The sequence below is a fragment of the Dendrobates tinctorius genome, unplaced genomic scaffold (assembly GCF_039654945.1).
Source record: "Dendrobates tinctorius isolate UK_male_01 unplaced genomic scaffold, ASM3965494v1 ptg000016l, whole genome shotgun sequence".
NCBI classification, from domain to species: Eukaryota; Metazoa; Chordata; class Amphibia; order Anura; family Dendrobatidae; genus Dendrobates; species Dendrobates tinctorius.
In genome coordinates this window covers 87,385,544-87,408,711 of record NW_027361684.1, presented here as the reverse complement: position 1 = coordinate 87,408,711, position 23,168 = coordinate 87,385,544, and the positions used below count along the sequence as shown (strand labels likewise).

General features: G+C 40.9%; 1 protein-coding gene across 1 annotated transcript in view; it reads right to left on the bottom strand.

Annotated features, from left to right (window-relative positions):
• RPGR (retinitis pigmentosa GTPase regulator) overlaps positions 1-23,168 on the bottom strand; it is a 130,846-nt gene that overhangs the window by 5,408 nt on the left and 102,270 nt on the right. The window contains exons 13-17 of the mRNA XM_073566072.1: positions 15,244-15,303; positions 11,771-13,735; positions 6,432-6,599; positions 1,059-1,110; positions 355-440 (exon numbers count right to left, since the gene is read on the bottom strand). Of these exons, the coding sequence (XP_073422173.1) occupies positions 355-440; positions 1,059-1,110; positions 6,432-6,599; positions 11,771-13,735; positions 15,244-15,303 (2,331 nt within the window). The remainder of the gene's footprint in view (positions 1-354; positions 441-1,058; positions 1,111-6,431; positions 6,600-11,770; positions 13,736-15,243; positions 15,304-23,168) is intronic.

Sequence of the window (23,168 nt, the reverse complement as noted above, 5' to 3'; positions counted from 1 at the left end):
ATGAGAATGAGGTGGTGTCTTATTCCTTACCTTGTGTAGCGTTTCTCATAGCTGCACAGTGGTGTACAACCACATAGGATATGAAATGGTAACTCGGTTTACATCTCTTACATAATTTCAAAGGAAGACAAGTAGCCAATGCCGAATTTTAGGCTATGCTAGCAATGATTTTTGGGTGTATATTTGACATATGCACCAAGTAAGCTCCCAGCATATCCACCATATGAACCCATGGGCCTTCCTGCTCAGCTCATTTGGCACCTGCAGACTGGACTGCAATTTCATTGTGATGGCTTCCTGGTCCCAGTTCTCATTAGTACTCTTCTAAAGCCAACATTTGAAATAAATACTCACCCTTCTTGTTTTCTCAAAAAATGTTGGTTTGCCTGAATCATTTTCAGAAGAACTGACCCCATTTGTATTCTTTGGTTGCTCTAGGTCTACAAACAAACAGACAAACAACTTGACTAATATTTTTATATTTTCACTATTTTTGCATTATTTCATAATAACTCTACATCCTTTTTAGGTTTAGAAGAACAACTTGTCTGCTATACTTTAAACAAAGGCCTATTTACTTTCTCCAACATATAGCTTTCCTTATTATCTACTTAGGTCTCAGTTTGGAACAGAAGTGTCTTCTGAAGACTAACTTTCCCCAGGATACTTAATTCCTTTCCCAAATGGCGTTAAAACTTCTAGAGCCTAAAGCATTAAAGAGGTTGTCCACTACTTTATCCTTAGGATAGGTCTTCAATGTCTGACCTGTCGGGGTCTGATACCTGGCACCTCTGTCGATCAGCTGTTCTCCTGATTTAAATAGGAGGCGAATGTGCAGTATCCGGCGGTGGCCACTATCAGAAGACAGAGCAGATCCGAAATTGTGCAATTCCAGCTGGTGGCCGCTGCCACGAAGAATAGCTGATCGGTGGGTGTGCTGGGTGTCGGACCCTTACTGAACAAACAATGATGACCTATCCTGAGGATAGGTCATCAATGATAAAGTAGTAGACAACCTCTTTAAATCATTATAATGTGATATTGATGGCAAAACATACCATTTTCCACTTTTTTGTCAGCTGTACTCTCTTCTTGGTTCAGTTTTGTGGCCTAATAAATAAGAAAATATACATGACTGTACACACATATATATATATATATATATATAACAAACAATAATTGTAGAAGATGTTCCCTTGGTGATGAAGCTAAGTCCTATCTATAGTCTTTATGCACTCTATAATAATAATAATCTTTATTTTTATATAGCACTAACATATTCTGCAGCGCTTTACAGTTTTTGCACACATTATCATAGAATCATAGAATCATAGAATCGTAGAGTTGGAAGGGACCTCCTGGGCCATCTGGTCCAACCCCCTGCTCAAAGCAGGATTCGCTAAATCATCCCAGTCAGATGTCTGTCCAGCCTCTGTTTGAAGACTTCCATTGAAGGAGAACTCACCACTTCTCGTGGCAGCCTGTTCCACTCATTGATCACTCTAACTGTCAAAAAGTTTTTTCTAATATCTAATCTGTGTCTCTTCCCATTCAGTTTCATCCCATTGCTTCTAGTCTTTCCTTGTGCAAATGAGAATAAAGTTGATCCTTCTACAATGTGACAGCCCTTTAGATATTTGTAGACAGCTATTAAGTCTCCTCTCAGTCTTCTCTTTTGCAAACTAAACATTCCCAAATCCTGCAACCTTTCCTCATAAGACAGGGTTTGCAGACCGGTCACCATTCTGGTCGCTCTTTTCTGAACTTGCTCCAGTTTGTTGATGTCTTTTTTAAAATGTGGTGCCCAAAACTGGACACAATATTCCAGATGAGGTCTGACCAAAGAGGAGTAGAGGGAAATAATGACTTCACGTGATCTAGACTGTATGCTTCTGTTAATACATCCTAGAATTGCATTTGCCTTTTTTGCTGCTGCATCACACTGTTGACTCATATTCAGTCTGTGATCTATTAGTATACCCAAGTCTTTTTCACATGTGCTGTCACTTAGCCCTATTCCTCCCATTCTATATATGCTTTTTTCATTTTTATTGCCCAGATGTAGTACTTTGCATTTCTCCCTGTTAAAAACCATTCTGTTAGTTGCTGCCCACTTCTCCAGTTTATTTAAATCTTTTTGAATCCTCTCTCTCTCTTCTCTAGTATTAGCTATCCCTCCTAGCTTTGTGTCATCAGCAAATTTAATCAGTTTACCCTCAATTCCTTCATCTAAATCGTTGATAAAGATGTTGAACAATACAGGGCCCAGGACAGAGCCCTGTGGTACCCCACTTGAGACATTCTTCCAACTGGATGTGCAGCCATTTACGACCACTCTTTGGGTCCGATCACTAAGCCAGTTATGAATCCACCTAACAGTTGCCTTGTCCATTCCATACTTAGTCATTTTTTCAATAAGGATTGTATGAGAGACTTTGTCAAATGCTTTGCTAAAGTCAAGATATACTATATCTACAGCATTTCCTTGATCCACCCAATCAGTGATACCGTCATAGAAGGAAATTAAGTTAGTCTGACATGACTTATTAGTTACAAACCCATGCTGACTCTGTTTAATCACTTCATTCTTATCCAGGTATTGACATACATGTTGTTTAATAATTTGTTCAAAGATCTTTCCTGGTATAGAAGTCAGACTCACCGGCCTATAGTTGCCTGGGTCCACCTTCTTCCCCTTTTTGAAGATAGGAACAACATTTGCTCTTCTCCAGTCTTCTGGCACTTCTCCTGTTCTCCAAGAATTTTCAAAGATTATGGAGAGGGGTTCAAAAATTTCTTCTGCTATCTCCTTCAGTACTCTGGGGTGTAATTCATCTGGGCCTGGAGACTTGAATTCATTTAGGTTAGCTAAGTGTTTCCTCACTATCTTTCTGTTTATAGATATCCTGGATTCTTCTATTCCCTTAATAGGACAGTGAATAACAGTTGATGTTATATTTCCTTTCTGAGAGAAAACAGATGCAAAATAGGAATTTAAAAGTTCAGCCTTCTCAACATCCTGTCTTACCATTTCATCATTTTCATCCTGTAAAAATCCTATAGCATCTTTGACTTTTCTTTTACTTTTGACATATCCCCAAAATCCTTTATTATTGCTTTTGACATCTCTTGCAAGCCTCAATTCATTTTCAGCTTTAGATAATCTGATTTGTGCCCTGCAGGTTCTGCAGACAGCATTATATTCTTCTTTAGATATGCCTCCCTCTTTCCATTTTATAAACATTTTTTTCTTCCTTTTTAGCATGTGCTTAAGTTCTGTGTTCATCCATCCTGGTTTCCTTAAATGCTTCCTATTCTTCCCTCTTTTCGGAATTGTTAACAACTGTGCTTTGAGAATTTCATTTTTCAAGATTTCCCATCCTTCCTGGACATTTTTGTCTTTAAGGATATCCAGCCATTGGATCCCTCCAATTCTCTTTCTGAATCCCTTAAAATCTGCCTTTCTGAAATCTAACCTTGACGTCTGAGTCTTCACAGGTCTTCCGCCTCTAGTTATCCAAAATTCTAAAATAGCATGGTCGCTACCTCCTAGGGTCCCAGCCACTTTTACCTCCTCAACCATTTCCTCCCTGTTTATAAGGATTAGATCCAAGGTAGCAGTTCCCCTTGTTTTCTCCCTTACCTTTTGGAAGATAAAGTTGTCAGCAAGAGAGGATAAGAATTTCCTTGACCTGTTAGTTTTGCCTGAGAGAGATTCCCAACAAATGTCTGGATAGTTGAAATCTCCCATGACAACTATGTCATATTTTTTGGAGAACTTGGCCATCTGATGCATAAAGAGTTCATCCATATCTTCGGCTTGCACAGGCGGCCTGTAGTAAATGCCTACAATGGTGTCCTTTCCATTGTTCTGTCCTTGTATTCTTACCCAAACAGTTTCCACAGAACTCCCAGTCTCTGAAGCTTCAATCTCTGTGCAGATATATGCGTTTCTAACATACAATGCGACACCCCCTCCTCGTTTATCAAGTCTGTTTCTTGCAAATAAGTTGTATCCTTCTAGTCTTGTATTCCAATCATGTGTATTGTCCCACCAAGTTTCAGTGATTCCAATGACATCATATTTCTTTTCCTGTGTTAGTAGTTCCAATTCTCCTTGTTTGTTGCCCATGCTTTGTGCATTAGTATAGAAACATTTTAGTTTGTGATTGGTTTCTCTTTCTCCAATATTTTTATTAATTAGATTCTTTCGTCTTTGTTCTTCCTTTACACTTCTAATAGCAGAGTTCTCAATAGCATTTGTCAGTTGTATGGCTTTTTCTGGTCTTTTGCTTCCCTTCCCATGTTGTTCTAGTTTAAAGCTCTCCTTACAAGTGTAGCAAGACGACTTCCAAATACATGCTTTCCAGTCTTCGTAAGGTGCACCCCATCTCTAGCAAGTAGTCCATCGTATAAGTAGTTCACTCCGTGATCCAGAAATCCAAATCGTTGCTGACGGCACCATCGACGTAGCCAGTTGTTCACCTGCAGAATCTTATTCCACCTCCTTGTTCCATGGCCATCCACTGGGAGGATGGAAGAGAAGACCACCTGCGCTCCCAGTTCTTTCACTTTCTTGCCTAAGTCTTCAAAGTCTCTGCAGATGATTTCCAGGTCGTTTCTTGCGGTGTCATTTGTCCCCACATGTAGTAGCAGGAATGGGTAGTCATCTGTAGGTCTGAAGAGTCCTGATATCCTGTCAGACACATCTTTAATTTTTGCACCTGGAAGACAGCACATTTCTCTTGAAGTTATATCCGGTCTGCAGATAGCGGCCTCTGTTCCTTTCAGCAGGGAATCCCCCATGACCACCACTCTCCGTTTCTTCTTCACAACATTTTTCTTTCTCCATCCAGGAGGACTCTGAGGGCGTACAAGGTTGCTGTTTGTTGGCAAAGTCTTATCCTGATGTATTTCTTCATCGTTTTCCTGCGTGAGAGCCTGGTACTGGTTTCTGAGCAGTATGGGTGCTGACTGCCTCCTGATCCTCCTGCTTCTCTGGGTCACATGTCTCCATTCCTCTGTTTCTTCAGGTGCACTTCGAATTTCTTCTCTTTCTGTAACATGAAGAGATAATTCTGCTCTGTCCAAGAACTCTTCACCTTCCTTAATGATCTTCAACGTAGCTAACCTCTCTTCGAGATTTTGCAACTTTTCCTCCAACAGGGACACAAGCTTGCATTTGTGGCATGTGAAGTTTGGCTTTTCCACTGGTAAATCTGTGAACATGTAGCAAGAAATGCAGCTGACCAAATGGCTCCTGGCCTCTTCCATCTTGAGATTTCTTAAAAACGATGAAAGATGAGCCAAAGTTTTTCCGATTTCCTCTTTTCAGCTGCAACGGCCAAAACCCAGTGATCGTTGAGCTCGCGGAGACTCTTCACTTATCCCAGAAGGCACTGGGAATATGCAAATGATCTCCTCAAGACACTGTCCCCGATGGGGCTCACAATCTAAATTCCCTATCAGTATGTCTTTGGAGTGTGGGAGGAAACCTGAGTATCCAGAGGAAACCCACACAAACACGGGGAGAACATACAAACTCTTTGCAGCTGTTGTCCTTGGTGGGATTCGTACCCAGGACTCCAGCGCTGCAAGGCTGCAGTGCTATCCACTGAGCCACCGTGCTGCCCGTGATTTCTTCTGAAATTTCGAAAATGCCATACACTGACTTAATGGCTTTGGAAATGCTAAACTGACCCACTACTCAGTACTGAACATACATAGAATCAATCCAGCTGCCCATGGATATGGTGTGTAGACAAATCAGTCAACCATAGCCCCCAAGATGACAGCGCTCATTATTTTACCCTTCTCACCATCTCACAGAAAGGGTTCTCTGCTGCGCAGGATCTGAAGGTTATCAGCACAGGAGCAGATACAGTAAATTACGACCCCTGTACTTGCGCATGTACCGAATGTTTTTAGCATCTGTACAGTAGAGCGTGTCAAGGAGAAGGTCATGGGAATAAATCAACCGAGTTGTGTTATCTTTGGAGCTCTGGACAGTGCAGTCATTTTACACAACGTTCCAAAGGGTAATGGGGCTCTCTATGTGCACATTGTGATAAGTACTGAGCCAGTTTAGTGATACATATGCCATTAGTATAGAATTCATATGCCATGAGTGTATGGCATTTTAAGATATTTCAGCAGAATGTGAACCACCCCTTTAAGTACTTAAACTAGTGACAATTCTGTAACCTCCACACAGGGATCTGATATATATACACTTGTAAATGGCTCTGATTTGCCTAAACAGAAGGAATCCACTGGATCTGTATTTTCTACATTTGGGCCAGAGAAGGGAACAGTCCTGACCTGATGAGGAGATTACAAGGATTGGTGTGTGCTGAAAGGACATAACTGGATTCATCAGAACTCTTCACCTGCTCTGATTCTGGATCTACAAGAATCACTTGTCATCTTACCTCTTCTGCTTCCACATGTTCCTCAGGTTTACTCTCCGGTGCTTTTATTTCATTCATTTCTGGGGCGGAATTATTTTCTTCGTCTTCTTTTTTCTCGACTTCTCCATCATCTTCATCATCATCGTCTTCTTCATCCTCCTCCTCAGAGTCTTCATCTTTATTTTCCTCCTAATTTGTATAAAGAACATTTTTTAGAACATTTCAAAAAAATTTACTTTAATAAACAAGGGGATCTAAAATTGTTGTGCTTAATCTGCATTTTTCACCGTAAATAATGAGTATGTATATACACACGCTAAGCAACATTCACAGTGAAAGATTCTGATCAACGGCAACAATTTCTAGATTTATCTACATGAATATATAATATATGCTACACAAGACAAAAAAATAAACAATACAGGATAAAAAAAATGGCTAAAATTGACAAAAGCAACCTTTTGCTGAAAACTACTATGTTGTTGAATTGTTCCCAGGTACTCTATGGTGGATATAGGGGGCTGTTAGGATACGGCTACAGTTGAACAGATAGAAAAGGTGGACACACGTTATTAATATGTGCCTATACTACTGGCTAGTTAGTTTTAAGATCGGTCTCACCAAGAAAGATTTTTTTTCGCCACCAGTAAAAGCAAGCACCACTGAATACATACATATGATTCAATGAAGACATCCTAGAATAGACAGGGAATGAAGAAGACAAAAGAAAGATGAAGGTGAAAGAACACAAAGCTTGAAAATAATGGGAGCCGAACCGTTCACAGACGTACCACAACTACATTATTAACATCTACTATTACATATAGTAGGCAGCGCGCTCAGTTTTGAAGCGATAATGGCACGGATTCCTGAAGATTGGTGGTTTGTGTGCTGGTTGTAACCTGATGCGTCAAATTCATTAAATAGGTTCTCAATCAATGTAATAAAATGGGCCTCGTCACATAATTAGGCTGAAAAGAGATTGCATGTGTTTGGGGAAAATCAGACAATTGAACAAGACAGACCGGTACGTTTATGGGGATCTTAAAAGCACTAAAATGTATTACGGTAAGTTAAAAATGATTCCATGGTCTAAAGAAATAAAAATAAATAAACAACAATAAACACATATCTACAAAAATAAATAAATTATAATACACACACCTACAAAAAACAAATAAATTATAATAATAAACACATATCTACAAAAAATATACAATAATAATAATAATAATAATAATAATAATAATAATAATAGCACATATCTACCCTATTGACCCTCCATACTGCTTTTGATGTCTGTAATGTGGATAGTATCCTGGCGGCTACCTTTCCTGGTGGGATGTGTCAGGTGACACCTACAGCAAACGAGCGGCCCGCGACTGTCTGCAGCGGTCACATTCCATCCAAGCTGGAAGAAAGAGCTTTGGAGATAGTCTTTTTCGTCTAGACAGAATGTGACTGCTGCAGCCAAAATATTCAACAAGACCCTCAAGATACATTGTTTTTATGTGCAATATAAAGGCCCCGTTAAACATAACGATGTCCCAGTGATCCCACCAACGATCCGACATGGATGGGATCACTGGGACATCGTTAGGCTGATCGCTGGTGAGCTGTCACATAGACAGCGATCAGGACCAGCGAGCAAGCTGGTTTCCAATGTAAACATCGGGTATCTAAGAGCTGCGCGGCTCTTGGACACCCGCTGTATACCTTGGAAACCAGCGTGTATGCTGGTATCTAAGGTAAACAGCGGGTTTCTAAGAGCTGTGCGGCTCTTGGATACCCGCTGTTTACCTTTGAAACCAGCGTCCAGCGTCGCTGATCGCTCGTCTCTCGCTGCCACACGCAGCGATGCGCGCTGGCCAGCGTGAGACCAGCAATCAAAAAATGGCCCAGGACGATAGTGCATGATCAGCGATACCCGGCGGGGGGGCCGGTCGCTGATCCCCGTCACACACAGCGATCTTGCTGGCGAGATTGCTGTGGCGTCACAAAATTAGCAATCTCACTAGCGAGATCGCTGTGTGTGACGGGGCCTTATGATTTCGCACATTAATCTGTGAACCCAGCCCAGTCCCTCTGATGACCCCAGTGTAGATAGATAATGAAATGGCTTGTAGGGTTTCAGGAAATGTGCCTATGTTCCAACTTATACAGAGAACGAGATAAGAAGCAGGAAGGAATACAGATAGATAGCTAGCTAGACACAAATAAATAGACATGTTGCCCCTCACTGGTAAAAAGCTTTTGTATCGTGTCACATGCCATTACTAAGGAACAGCTTTATTTGGAAGATCTGCAAAAAAAAAAAAAAACTTACAGAACTTTTACAAGATCATATAAAAGAGCCCTATGCTTGCCATGCCATTATCCTTGGCCTAAGCCCCATTCACCTGAAAAGTGCTAAGCTGTAATACCGAGCACTAACTAGGGACAACTGTGGCGCTAGTCCATGTGCTGTGCAATGTCATGCTCTTTATGTAAGGAGGGAGATATGTGGAGCTTTTCTATTAGCACTATATTACAATAATGTCTGATACTTTTTTTTTTACAGACACTGAAAATAAATGCTGCTACTTATATGGTTAAAGGGTCCTCTCCCAATATGTAGTAGGTGTAATAATTATAATATTTGCCAATACCTCCAATTAGAAATGTAGCATAGTTCTTCTCATTCGCTATGTCGCTTACCCCATGTGCAGGGGATTGCATTAGCTTAGGTATGATGTTTTCATGCAAAAAGGGTCATCCGAAAATGTTTTAGGTTCTAAAAAATCTTGTAACTTATTTAAATTTCTCATATTACTATTAATATTAAACAAAAATAATCTGAAATCTTGTTATTTTCACATTAGCCACTAAGACTAATATTAGTCTGATTGCGGCACAGACAGACTAACAGTAACAGGTAACACTTCAATATACAGCAGATATCGAGAGATAATCCCATTGACAGTATGTTTCATCACAGCTCACCTCCTCTCACTCCCTTCACAATGACTTTTAGGCTATGTGCACACGATGCGGATTTGTTGCGTTTGTTGTTATTTACCGATGACAGATTTCTTTTAGGAATTTATCAATTACAGCACTGAAATGCTAGTCTACATACTGTTGGCCATGAAGTGCATTTATAGTTTGGTCTTTATTATTTTATTTAAAAATAAATAAAACAGGCAAAAATAAAACTAGATTACAAATTTAATGTATTGATAGTTGAATCTACTCAAACATCACAATTCCGATATATAATGTATATACACAGTGGATTAAATGTTAGATAAATAAAAAAAGATAAAAAAAATGGAACATAAAATAAAACTTAATGAAATAAGACATAGCAGCAAGGCAGAAAACGTCTCAGCACCGACAGGAAGAAATCTTAAATGTTAACACTCAAAGTGTGGGAGTGCTCAAATGTAAGAAGTATATAAACTAAGTGGTGGAGAAGAGTCAAGTTTTTACAGCTACTCCATAATTAGTTGTATAAATTGTATCTGTGAGAAATAAAAAAGAAATAAAAAATAAGGCAGACAGTACATAGTATAATTAGATTTGACGATACAAGAAAATCTAATAACACCACATTAAAAGGGTTGTGTCGCCATATAAAGTCCCTTGATGCCACAACGGAAGCAGCCGTCAACTGATTGCCATGACTATGGATGCCGAGAACCAGTTGGTTTTGCCAGAAGAAAAGTCAGCTCTACATGTCCCCTATAACATAGCCCTCCACTCTAGTTGATAGACCAGGGTGTAGAGCGCAATTTCTGCAATTCAGTATCCCATAGGACAGAACTGCAATATCATTTATGTTTACACAAATATCAAACGTGGGATACAAGGTATAATAACCATTTAGGAAATTCCTCTAACTTACAAACAAAGTGAACATTTTCTTTCTGAACAGTCTCTATAGTACCAAAAATATTCTCTATATTCTTCTGCGGCAGTTGGACAATATTTGATTATTTCATGGGAAATTAAAGGCTATAGACACCCTTGGCATGGTAAAAACACTTTTTATATCAGTAATTCATTTTAGGGGCGGCACGGTGGCTCAGTGGTTCGAATCCTACCAAGGACAACATCTGCAAGGAGTTTGTATGTTCTCCCCGTGTTTGCGTGGGTTTCCTCCGGGTACTCCGGTTTCCTCCCACATTCTAAAGACATACTGATAGGGAATTTAGATTGTGAGCCCCATCGGGGACAGTGATGATAATATGTGCAAATTGTAAAGCGCTGCGGAATATGTTAGCGCTATATAAAAATAAAGATTATTATTATTATTATAGTTAAAGGGAATCTGTCACCCCATTTTTCGAGTATCAGCAGCCGGCACGCCATCAGGGACTTATCTACAGCATTCTGTAATGCTGTAGATAAACCCCCAATGTAACATGAAAGATAAGAAAAATGAGTTAGATTATACTCACCCAGGGGCGGTCCGGGTCCGGTTTTGGTCCGATGGGTGTCGCGGTCCAGTCTGGTGCCTCCCATCTTCTAACGGTGACGTCCTCTTCTTTGCTGCATGTCATGGTTCCTGCGCAGGCGCACTGCTCTGCCCTGTTGAGGGCAGTGCAGAGTCCTGCAGTGCGCAGGCGCCGGTAGAGGTCCGGTGTCTGCGCACTGCAGTATTCTGCTCTGCCCTCAACAGGGCAGAGCAGTGCGCCTGCGCCACGACAGGCAGCAAAGAGGACATCACCGTTAGAAGATGAGAGGCGCCGGACAGCAATACCCATCGGACCAAGACCAGACCGCCCCCCCCGGTGAGTATAATCCAACTTATTTTTCTTCTCTTTCAGGTTACATTGGGGGCTTATCTACAGCATTACAGAATGCTGTAGATAAGCCCCTGATGGCTGTGCCGGCTGCTGATACTCGAAAAATGGGGTGACAGATTCCCTTTAAAAAATGCAGTTTCAATAAGGAATCTTCCTTTATTTAATTTCTTGATATGCACTTTTCTGATTAAAGGTTGAGATTTTTCTCTTGTGGGAGTAGTAATATAGGCTGGAAGTGAGCTCTGTTTGTATCCAGGGGTGCTGCTACTTTCATTAAATCATATATTAGCATTATATCTTGCACTTATTTCTTCTTCATGTGTTTTGCTTGCTATGTGTAGCCTGTTTCCTCTGCCCTCCGTGAGACTGCAGATACTTTCCCCTTTCCCTACACTGTGGAGATCTGTGTAGAACCCGCTCCCTGTTGATGGATAACGGGTTAACTAACAGAGTGCAGCAGCAAAATGGAAGAAAGTGTTTAAGACTATTTAGAACACTGCCTAACTTCACCTTTAGGAAGCAAATGAAAAATTCTATGGGAAAGTACATATAACCTTTAAAGTATTATTTGAGTGTTAGGTATTGTGGTAAAATATTATCCCAGAATTGAACAGATTGGTCCAGAGATTTTAATTTTACTAAACTTTTTGATTTTATGGATTTGAATTCTTGAAGGTCATGTTTTCTAATGTTCTTAGCATTCTTTTTCTGATTTTCAGTTTCTTTGTTCACTTTCTTCGATAAAAACATATTTCTCACCATTTCATCTTTCTCTTTTTTACTCTTCTCAATGATTTTTTCTTTTGCTTCTTTTTTATCATCATCCTCTTCTTCCTCCTCATCTTCCTCCTCCTCCTCTTCCTCATCTTCATCCTCCTCATCTTCTTCCTCCTCACCCTCTTCTTCATCCTCACCCTCTTCTTCATCCTCACCCTCTTCTTCATCCTCACCCTCTTCTTCATCCTCACCCTCTTCTTCATCCTCACCCTCTTCATCCTCACCCTCTTCTTCATTCTCCTCCTCACCCTCTTCTTCATCCTCCTCCTCACCTTCGTCCTCACCCTCCTCTTCGCCCTCTCTGTCCTCCTCCTCCTCACCCTCTTCTTTGTCCTCCTCCTCCTCCTCACCCTCTTCTTCGTCCTCCTCCTCCTCACCCTCTTCGTCGTCATCCTCCTCACCCTCTTCTTCGTCATCCTCCTCACCCTCTTCTTCGTTGTCCTCTTCCTCACCCTCTTGTTCATCGTCCTCCTCCTCACCCTCTTGTTCATCGTCCTCCTCCTCACCCTCTTGTTCATCGTCCTCCTCCTCACCCTCTTCATCCTCCTTCTTACCCTCTTCTTCGTCCTCCTCCTCCTCACCCTCATCCTTCTCCTCACTCTCTTCCTCGTCCTCATCATTTTCATCCTCCTCACCCTCTTCTTCTTCCTCCTCTTCTTCCTCATCTTCATCCTCCTTGGTTTCCTCATTCTCACTTTCTTCTTCACACTCCTCTTCCTCCTCTACTTTCTCATTGTCCACCCCTTTCTCATCCTCTCCTTGTCCTTCAGTGTGTGTGTCCTCTCTTTCAGCTTCCTCATTTTCAGTGTCTTCCCCTTCAGATTCATCATCGTTTTCTTCTTCTTCATCCTCTTCCGATTCTGAAGTTTCTACTTTATCTTTTTTTATATCTTCTTCTCCCCCAAGTTTCTTTTTTTCATCATTGACCTCCTCTTGATCATCATCTTCTTCCCTTTCTGTCATTTTGTTTTCTTCCACACTTGTTTTTTGCTTAACGACAAGTATTTTACTTTCTTTCTTTTTCTTCAAATATTTCTGTTTAGTTTGCTCTTGTGAACATTTAGTACTATCAGAACCATGTTCCTCCTTAAAAGATAGAACTTTATTGCCATCATTACATTTCAATCCTTTCTCTACATGATGCCTATCATCTTGCACTTTGTTTATTAGGTTTGTGACTAAGCTAACACCTTTTATGAAATTCTCTGCTAGATTTTCAGAACTAGATGAAGAGCATGAAGTATGACTAGGCTTACTTACAAAACAGCTTCTATCTCTACTGTTCACTGTCTTTAGCCCTTGAATGGCCTCGTGGCTTCTTACACGAATAACCTGAGGGCGTTTACGTGGTTTATTAATTTTATTAATTTGAGAGGTGGCTGCGCTGTCGGACTCACTAGTATCTATAGAGGTGACCCCAGATTTAACCTTGCTTTGGTCTCCTTGGCTATCTTTTGAAATTTGCTTATCAAGTCTTCTGATATTGGTCTTAGAAATGGACCTATCTGACTTAGCATTTTTAGCACTATTTAACTGTTTTTGACTAGAAACAAATTTAGATTTTCCAGCTTCAGATGCCTTTCGAAATTTGTCCTGCGTGTATTTTTTAACCACATCTGCTTGGGCATCTGTACGAGCAAGTCCAGATTCATCATTATTAGAACTGTTTCTAAAGGACCGTGATGATTGTAGAGATCTGCTCCTTTCCTTCATCTCAACCTTACCCTCACCTTTAAGTTCCACATTTTTAATGTTCTTCTATTCCACCGAGAGGCAACACAATGAAGAAGAAAAATTGAAAGAATAAGAACAGATGGAATGAAAAGCATGAGAAAGCAAAAAGAATAAAAAAAACACAATAGATATATGAAAGGAGTACTTTACTATAACAAAATATTGCACTACAGACTGGAATTGGGGAGAAATACGATATGTACTGTTACATAGTGATCAGATTAAAGACATGTGGGACATTATTTTATTATAGCATCAGACTGCTATAAAAAAGCATAAAAAAATTAAGTAAAAGAAGAAAGAAAAGATGGAAATGAAAAATCATAATTTATCATACAAACTAATGAGCAAACCTATTTTTTGGCATTCCCTCATGGTTGTCCAGAAACGGAAAGTGGTATAGCAACAAAATACATTAAATGAGCTGTAAAAAGCTAATAAAGCTTTACATGTCAGAGAATAGATGATTCCTCCAACACAAAAACAGCAACAGTGCATGATATACTATTTCTTATATGTAATGTCTTCTAATATATTATCAGTACAGCTAAACCGGCTATGTTTTTGAGTATTAAAAAAAAAAAAATTGTTAACCTTACAACTTAGCCTTGGCTGCTCATCAATAACACAGAATGCTACCAAAACTGTTCACCATCTATAAACACCCATATGTTAAATTAGATGTATAGATGGGGGACGTTATTCTAGTCCGATCAGGACATCGATTCTCTTTTTATTATATTTCTTTTCCACGCAGAAAAAAATATTTAGTCGATACGTTTTTTGCAAAAAAAATGTATACCAAGCTGCTTCACCGCGTCAAGGTAACCCGTAATTGAAGCAGTCCCTATCTAGGACTGCTTCAATTACGGGTTACCTTGACGCGGTGAAGCAGCTTGGTATACATTTTTTGCAAAAAAACGTATCGACTAAATACCCTGTATTTGTTATCCAGCACTTGCTGATTACTGTCATATATTTTACTGCAGAGTATTTTTGCAAATCTGTTTTCTTGTTGTGTCTCAGTTAGTGGGTGGTGTGAACGTTGTCTTACCGACTTGTTCACACTTGTGCATGTCACATATGTTTTTAATCCGTTTTTTCCTTGCCTAGAAAAAAATATTTGCCCGCTCACTAGCTTGAAATCTGCACAGAAATTACTATATTTCTAGAGCCCAAAGGATTACCATTTATGCGTACAATGGAATATGTTGCTCACAAATTCCCATTGTAAAAACATGGTATATATAGATTTTTTATAGATTTTTAGCACACTCGTCTACACACTTCCATACTGCAAATAAAAGGTATTCCTTCCCTGTTGGCCACAGTCAAAGTGAATGTAGCTTTATGAATAAATTGAATGTATAATCTTGCTGCATACTCCAAGAGTACAGCCACAACATCACGTGAATAAGGGTTTAATGCTTTTAGATGTTTGTCTATGTTTATTGTTAAATAAAATGTTCCAAATTTCTTTACAAATCATGCCTCGTTTAAAAGAAATGTCATTAGCGAAAAATCCCGCTTACCTTTCTCTTGTGAACTGGTGAGAAGGTGCAGTTACCCTGGTTCAAGCTTACTGCATGCGTCTAAAATTGTAATCATATCATGAATATATTGTAATTATTATTTTCATGGTAGTTTCATATAGAACAATTCACAACGCTCAACTGGAAAAATTTCAATATATATCTATATTTTCTAATACGAAAATCTAGAAAATGGGGCACTTTGCCTTACATATTTGCAACTGGCTTTAATAAGATAAATACGCTGCATAGAGCATTTCATAAATCGTAGTATACACCAAGATAATACATAAAGCAGAATTCACCATCACAAAACACATAAAATGAATACACAAAAAATATGCAATGTGTATATAACAAGAATTTCCGCTCTGTATTTGAAAATTTGCTATTCCTCCATTAAATATATCTGGTTTTTTTTTGCAAAGAATAATAGAAGTATTCACATACAGTACTGTGCAAAAGTTTAGGCAGCTGTGAATAAAATGTGCAAAGTTCAAGAATGCTTTAAAAAATACAAAAATATTCAGGATTGAGAGTCCTCAGTAGTTGATACCTTTTAATGGCTAACTGAAAAGATGGTAATACATTGCAAGCTTTCGAGACTACTCAGGTCTCTTCATCAGGCTAGACTAATACAAAATCTGAAGTCACATATTTATGCACAATACAGCCTAGAAAAAATGCAATAGATAAGACAAGTGACGTGAAGCAGAACTATCAATATGGGAGAGGGAGAAACATAAATATAAACATTGGACCAGTTCATAGATAAGGAGTCTGGATGTTTTATGGTCCTCTGATTGGGGTCTAGTTCTGTGTTGCCCCGCAAGGTTTTAAAAGGAAATTCCTTAATTGATGTAAAAAGACATAAATCCATGCGACACATTCATTCCAGCACTGAGAGTGTCATGGTCACACAATAAGAGAAAAAAGAATGGATCTACCTGTGGCAAAACATTTCTGTATCCCTGATCACAGCAGCATGGATATGAAATTACTGGTATTGAAAGGTAACTTCACATCTCAGAGAGAGAGACGAGTTTGGGAGTACAAATTTATGACGAACTTTGACACTCTGGGCCCCAGGAGGCAAATAGCACTCTGTCCATCCCGAGTTTCAGCCACATATGGGGTATTTCTAGATCCAACAGAAATTGTGGGACAAATTTTGGTGCCATTTTTACCCATTTCTCTTTCTGAAAATGTAAAATCCGGGGCTACAACAACATTTTGTGGCAAAAATGTAATTTTTTTTTTCTTCACTGCCCAATAGTATAAAATTCTGTGACACACCTGTAGTGCCAATATGATCAGTGCACCCTTAAATGAATTGAGATAAGTAGTTTGTAAAATGGGATTATTTATGGGGGGGGGCTCTCTGCTGTTCTGGCACCTCAGGAGCTCCCCCAAGTGGATCATGGCAACAGTAAATCAGAACATTAAAATCTGATCTAAATGATGACGTTCTCTCCTGAGTTTTGCACTGTGCCTCAAAAGTAGCTCCCAATTACAAGTAGGGTATTCGTTGATTTAATCAGCCATCAAGTGCCTCTAACAGCTGCAGGTGCCTCTCCAACCCACCCATGGCTATTAACTAGCTAAATGCTAAATGGTACAAAAAGGTTCTTGTTGGGAAGCAATACAAACTCCCCTTGAGAAAGAATGGTGTAAGAGCAGCAAAACGTGCGTCGGAGTGGTATACTGGTTTATTGTGGTGTTCCTCAGTTTTTGGTAAGATGTTCCCTGTTCATACTCATATGCTATTATGGTGATGGTTGTATACTGGCACATACTGTGTATTTTCCTTGGAGTCCATCTCTTTGTTATCCCATCCCAATGATTATACATGATACGTGATTTAAGGATATATATACATGGGATATTTAACATTTGGTTTGAATCTTGAGATGAGGATCTAAAGGGATGATTACCTAAATAACAGGGCATTATGTTCCAATTTGACTTTTTATTATAAGCTGATATTTTAGCCTATTATTACTGAGTGACACCTACTGGTGTCCTTATTGCACTTTTAATACATGTGTGTTTTTTCTATTGTCCACAAGTTCTAATAAAGATTTTTGTATTTTTTGTAAAAGCGCTCCTTTGTTTTTCCTCATTTCAATATGCTGGTTTTGAAGTGGTATAGTAGGGGTTAAGGTAATTTACTTGGCCAACTAATCAATATGAGTCTCGTTTTTTCTGTATTGAACATAGCACTGCTATGTATAGCACAGGCAATTGGATGATCGCAGCTTCAAGTTTCCTAAGGGGACTAATACAATAAAAAGAAAAAAAGAAAAATAAAAAACAGAACACAAAAGTTCAAATCATTTCCCTTTTGCTCAATTAAAAATAAAACAAAAATACACATATTTGGTATCGCCGCAATAAAAAATGTCCGATCAAAATCTAAAATAAATTAATTCAGTCGGTAAATGGTGCAATGAGAAAAAAGTAAACAATGCCAGAATTACGTTTTTTGCGTCACCGCAATAAGAGGCCGAAAGAATTGTGTCAATCAAAAGTTCAACTCAACATGCAAAAAACAAGCCCTCATACGGCTATATGGCAAGGAAAAATAAAAAAGCTATGGTTCTTGGAAGGGGAGAAAAAAACAAAAAAATGGCCCGATGGTGTAGGGGTTAATATATTGCAATCATCATGTAGTGCTGCTGCCTGTACCCCTGCATGGTGTTCCCATGACACCTAATATGCACTTGACCACGCTTCCTCATTCTTAAAGGGGCAGCGCGCACATTTTGCTTAACGCCCTCAGCTTGTAGCTGAGAGGCATTTAGTATAAGTAATACACCTGCCCCTAAGGAGTCGCCAAGCAACATATGGAATAATTAGTTAGTGAGGTGTACTGTTAGTTAGTTGTGAGGTCCGCTGGTCCTGGTGTGGCCAGAGCCTTAACATTGTCTCCTGGCTTCAAGGGGCCAGCTCTGTATCCGTAGTCTCCTGGTACCGGTGTGTCCCAAAGCTGCCAGTCCCTGACTCCAGTCCCCTGGTAACAGAGCAGCCAGTGCCTGAACATTGCCCCTTGGTCCTGGAGCGGCCAGTCCTTCTCCCGAAGTCCCTATGTAGCCAGTGCATGAACACTATTTTATGGTCCATGAGTAGCCTATCCCTGATCCTGAATCCTAGACTGGCATGTCTAAACTAAGCCCTAAAGTAGTGTCAGCGCACCTACCCCTGAGGTCAGCAGCTGCAGTACTGGGTTCTGCACAGGAGTGGTACCTGGCAGCTACCTGAAGCACAAGCTTGACCTCACTACTAGAGTGAACAACAAGGTAGCCGCTTAGCTACGCCCTCTTCCTGGGTAGGCATGGCCCTGAGGCAAAGTGGGTCCACAAATCCACGTGCACCACAGTTTGATGTAATAGTCTGTTCGGCCCAGCCATGGCCACAGCACATCACATTATATAGCACTCTGTACTTACAATTGCTCAGTTTGCCCTTCTACCCAGTGAATTCTTCTCTTTTTCATTAGGTCTATGACATCACATGATTATAAACAGACTAGCTGAATTCTTCTAAGCTCTATGTAGAAACAGGAAATCTCCTTTACCTGCATGAGTCATCCCCTTCTTCAACTCCTGACCCAGCTGCTCCCTTCTCCCCCTGTCAGGAACTTCTGCAGTGACTCAAGAGGAAATGCCATATAATATGGTGACTGAAATATAGTTAGAGGATAAAATTTTCATGGTAGTGTTTCCTTAAAGACTGCCCCTCCGGCTTAACAGTACATAGTCTTTTAGTTTGAGAAAAAAAAACGATAGCTCCGAAATGCATTATTACTAGTGATGAGCACGCCGAAGAAACTCGGTTAACACACGACCATGCTTGGATAACACCTTATCCGAGCATGTAGGCTCATCAGTAAGGCCGGTTTCACATTAGCGCATTTTCAGCGCGCGCACGGCCGGGGGTAGCTCCGCCCCCGAGCCGGCTCTCTGCCCGGCGTGCCCGCCCCTTGCTTGTAGCGCCGCCTACTAGCGGACAGCGGCGCCTGCGATCGGCGCACCCTATCTTTAGCATAGGGTGCGCAGATCGTGCGCAGGCCGTGCGCTAGTTGCGCTTTGACCTGTGCTGCGCACTTTTGACGGTGCGCCGTGCGCGCCAAAATCAAACTTTGCACCGTCAAAAGTGCGCAGCACAGGTCAAAGCGCAACTAGCGCACGGCCTGCGCACGATCTGCGCACCCTATGCTAAAGATAGGGTGCGCCGATCGCAGGCGCCGCTGTCCGCTAGTAGGCGGCGCTACAAGCAAGGGGCGGGCACGCCGGGCAGAGAGCCGGCTCGGGGGCGGAGCTACCCCCGGCCGTGCGCGCGCTGAAAATGCGCTAATGTGAAACCGGCCTAATTATTACCTTTTCCTACAAGATTGCTTTAAGAATCTATTTTTGAATAACTGCGCTTATACAGATATCTTGCCTTTTTCCTTGGAAAAATGATTTAAAGTTAAAAAGAACAAAGAATCCTGGAAGTGATGACGTATCAGTGTGTCTGTTTGGGATTACAAGAAGAGATAAGAGGACTAGTGCAACTGTACAACATCAGAATGTTTGTGGTTAGTTTTCCAAGTTATTTAGAACATCCTCTCTGCTGAGTTCCTCCAAAAACTGTGTGCAAGTATACACAGGACAATTGATGCTCTTTTAAAGGCAAAGGGAGGCCACAAGAAATAGATTTAATTTAGATTTCTATTGTTTTCACTCACTTTCCATGTTATTTAATTAATAAAATTTATTAAAAAAAAATAAATAAGAACACATTTTTAAAAGCATTATTACTTTCAAGTATTTTATCCACCCCTGCTCAAAAAATTTGCACAGTACTGTATTTCAATTAGTATTTGTTGATCAGGTTTTTTTCTTTTAAACTCACATTTCACCTTCTCAATCATAAAATCAACTTTACACATTTGCCTTTTTTATTTTTTAAATGTGTCACAATTTTAATTTGTTCCCCCTACATCTAACCTACATTCTGTAGCTAGTAAGGATAAGAGATGGATGTCCGTGCATGAATGACTGCAGGATCAGATTAGACAGGTTTTGCTGCAACCTGTTACCAAGAGGGGGTGAACAGTCATGGCCGAAAGTGTTACCGTATATACTCGTGAATAAGCCGACCTCCCTAATTTTGTCACAAAAAACTGGGAAAACTTATTGACTTACGTATAAGCCTAGGGTGCACAGTGAGCGGCCCCAGATAATGCTGCACAGTGAGTGGCCCCAGATAATGCTGCACAGTGAGTGGCCCCAGATAATGCTGCACAGTGTGTGGCCCCAGATAATGCTGCACAGTGAGTGGCCCCAGATAATGCTGCACAGTGAGTGGTCCCAGATAATGCTGCACAGTGAGTGGCCCCAGATAATGCTGCAGAGTGAGTGGCCCCAGATAATGCTGCACAGTGTGTGGCCCCAGATAACGCTGCACAGTGAGTGGCCCCAGATAACGCTGCACAGTGAGTGGCCCCAGATAATGCTGCACAATGAGTGGCCCTAGACAATGCTGCAGTGAGTAGCCCCAGATAATGCTGCAGAGTGAGTGGCCCCAGATAATGCTGCAGAGTGAGTGGCCCCAGATAATGCTGCACAGTGTGTGGCCCCAGATAACGCTGCACAGTGAGTGGCCCCATATAATGCTGCACAGTGAGAGGCCCCAGTTTTGCTGCACAGTGAGTGGCCCCAGATAATGTGGCACAGTGAGTGGTCCCAGTTTTGCTGCACAGTGAGTGGCCCCAGATAATGAGGACAGTGAGTGGCCCCATCATGTTGCTGCTGCTCCCAGAGCTGTTGCTTAGATGTGAACTGCCTCCCGCCATCATAGGACACTCCTTTTGATGATGCTCCAGAGGTTCTCAATGGGGTTGAGGTCAGGGGAAAATGGTGGCCACACCATAAGTTTATCCTCTTTTATGCCCATAGCAGCCATAGATGCAGATGTGTTATTTGCAGCATGAGACGATGCATTATCATGCATGAAAATGATCTTGCTGCGGAAAGCACGGTTCTTCCTCTTGAACCATGGCAGGAAGTGCTGTTTTAGAAACTCCACATAGATTATGGAGTTCATCTTTACCCCTTCAGGGATCCTAAAGGGGCCGACAATCTCTCTCCCCATGATTCCAGCCCAAAACATTACTCCACCTCCTCCTTGTTGGCGCCTTAGCCGTGTTTTCATGGGGAGTCCATCAACCAGCCATCCTCCACTCCATCCATCTGGACCATCGAGCGTTGCACGGCACTCATCGGTGAACAAAACAGTTTGGAAGTCAGTCTTCATGTATCGTTTGGCCCACTGGAGCCGTTTCTGCTTGTGTGCAGTGGATAGAGGTGATCGACAGGATGGCTTACGCACAGATGCAAACCTCTGAAGGACCCTTTATCTTGTTGTTCGGGGGACGTTGGAGGCACCAGCAACTTCAAAAACTTGTCTGCTGCTATGACAAGGCATTTTTGCAGCTGCTCTTTTAACCTGACGTAATTGCCTGTTGGAAAGAGTCCTCAATTTTTCCTTATCAGCACGCACACGTGTGTGCTGGGAATCAGCTACATACTTCTTGATTGTGCGATGATCACGATGAAGTGTCTTGGCAATGTTGATTGTAGTCATGCCTTGACCTAAATACTCCACAATTTGTTGCTTCTCAGCAGCCGACACATCCTTTTTCTTTCCCATTTTGGCAAAAAATGTAGGCTGCTTAATAATGTGGAACAGCTTTCTTAAGTAGTCTTGCCTTTATTTGGACACACCTGCCAAACTAAATTGCACAGGTATCTGCAATTGCTTTCAGTGATATAAAGAGCCCTGACACACATCACCATCAATGAGTTTAAATGACAAACAAAAAAATTCTAACCTTATCACTCCTAAACTCTTTTTGCATAATAATTTGGAACACAGTTTATAAGCCGAGAGGGGGACTTTCAGCCCAAAAAATGGGCTGAAAATCTCAGCTTATACACGCATATATATGGTATTTCTCTGGGAAAATGACTGCAATTACATGCATTTCATCATACACGTTTATATTATTTGTGTATTGGAACAAGACAAAAAACTAAGGAAAAAAAGGCAAATTGGACATAATTTCACAGAAAACCGCAAAAATGGGTGGGAAAAAATTGTTAAAAAGAGAACACCGTATGCACTACTTGGAGAGGTGCACAAGTAGGGTCCCACACCTTGTGTAAAGTAAGAAAAACTTGGCACTCAACTTCTGAATAGATGCAGTTGTATTTAATGCAGCCAAATTAAACAACAAAAACGTTTCGGCCTCATGTGGCCTTCATCAGTTAGCCGACTGCTCAGAGATAGGACAAGATCTTGTTTAATGAAACAGGTAGGGGATTATATCCCATATAAATGCAGCCGCTGGTAAGTAGCAATATATGTGGGCGCAATGCTGTACAGCGTCCTTACAGACATCTAAGGATTGTGCGCGTGCTGCCTGCAGTGACACGGTATCCACCGTTCATCGGCCGACAAACTGTGGATACCGTGTCACTGCAGGCAGCACGCGCACAATCCTTAGACGTCTGTAAGGACGCTGTACAGCATTGCGCGCACATATATTGCTACTTACCAGCGGCCGCATTTATATGGGATATAATTCCCTACCTGTTTCATTAAACAAGATATTTTCCTATCTCTGAGCAGTCGGCTAACTGATGAAGGCCACATGAGGCCGAAACGTTTTTGCTGTTTAATTTGTCTGGAAAAAATTGTTGGCACCTTTACCAAATTGTGGGTAACCAACTTTGTTTCAAGCATTTAATGCTCATTCAAACTCACCTAGGGCAAGTAACAGGTGTAGGCAATATGAAAATCACACCGGAAACCAGATAAAAAGGGGAGAAGTGGACTCAATCTTTTTATTGTGTGTCTGTGTATGCTTCACTAAGTAT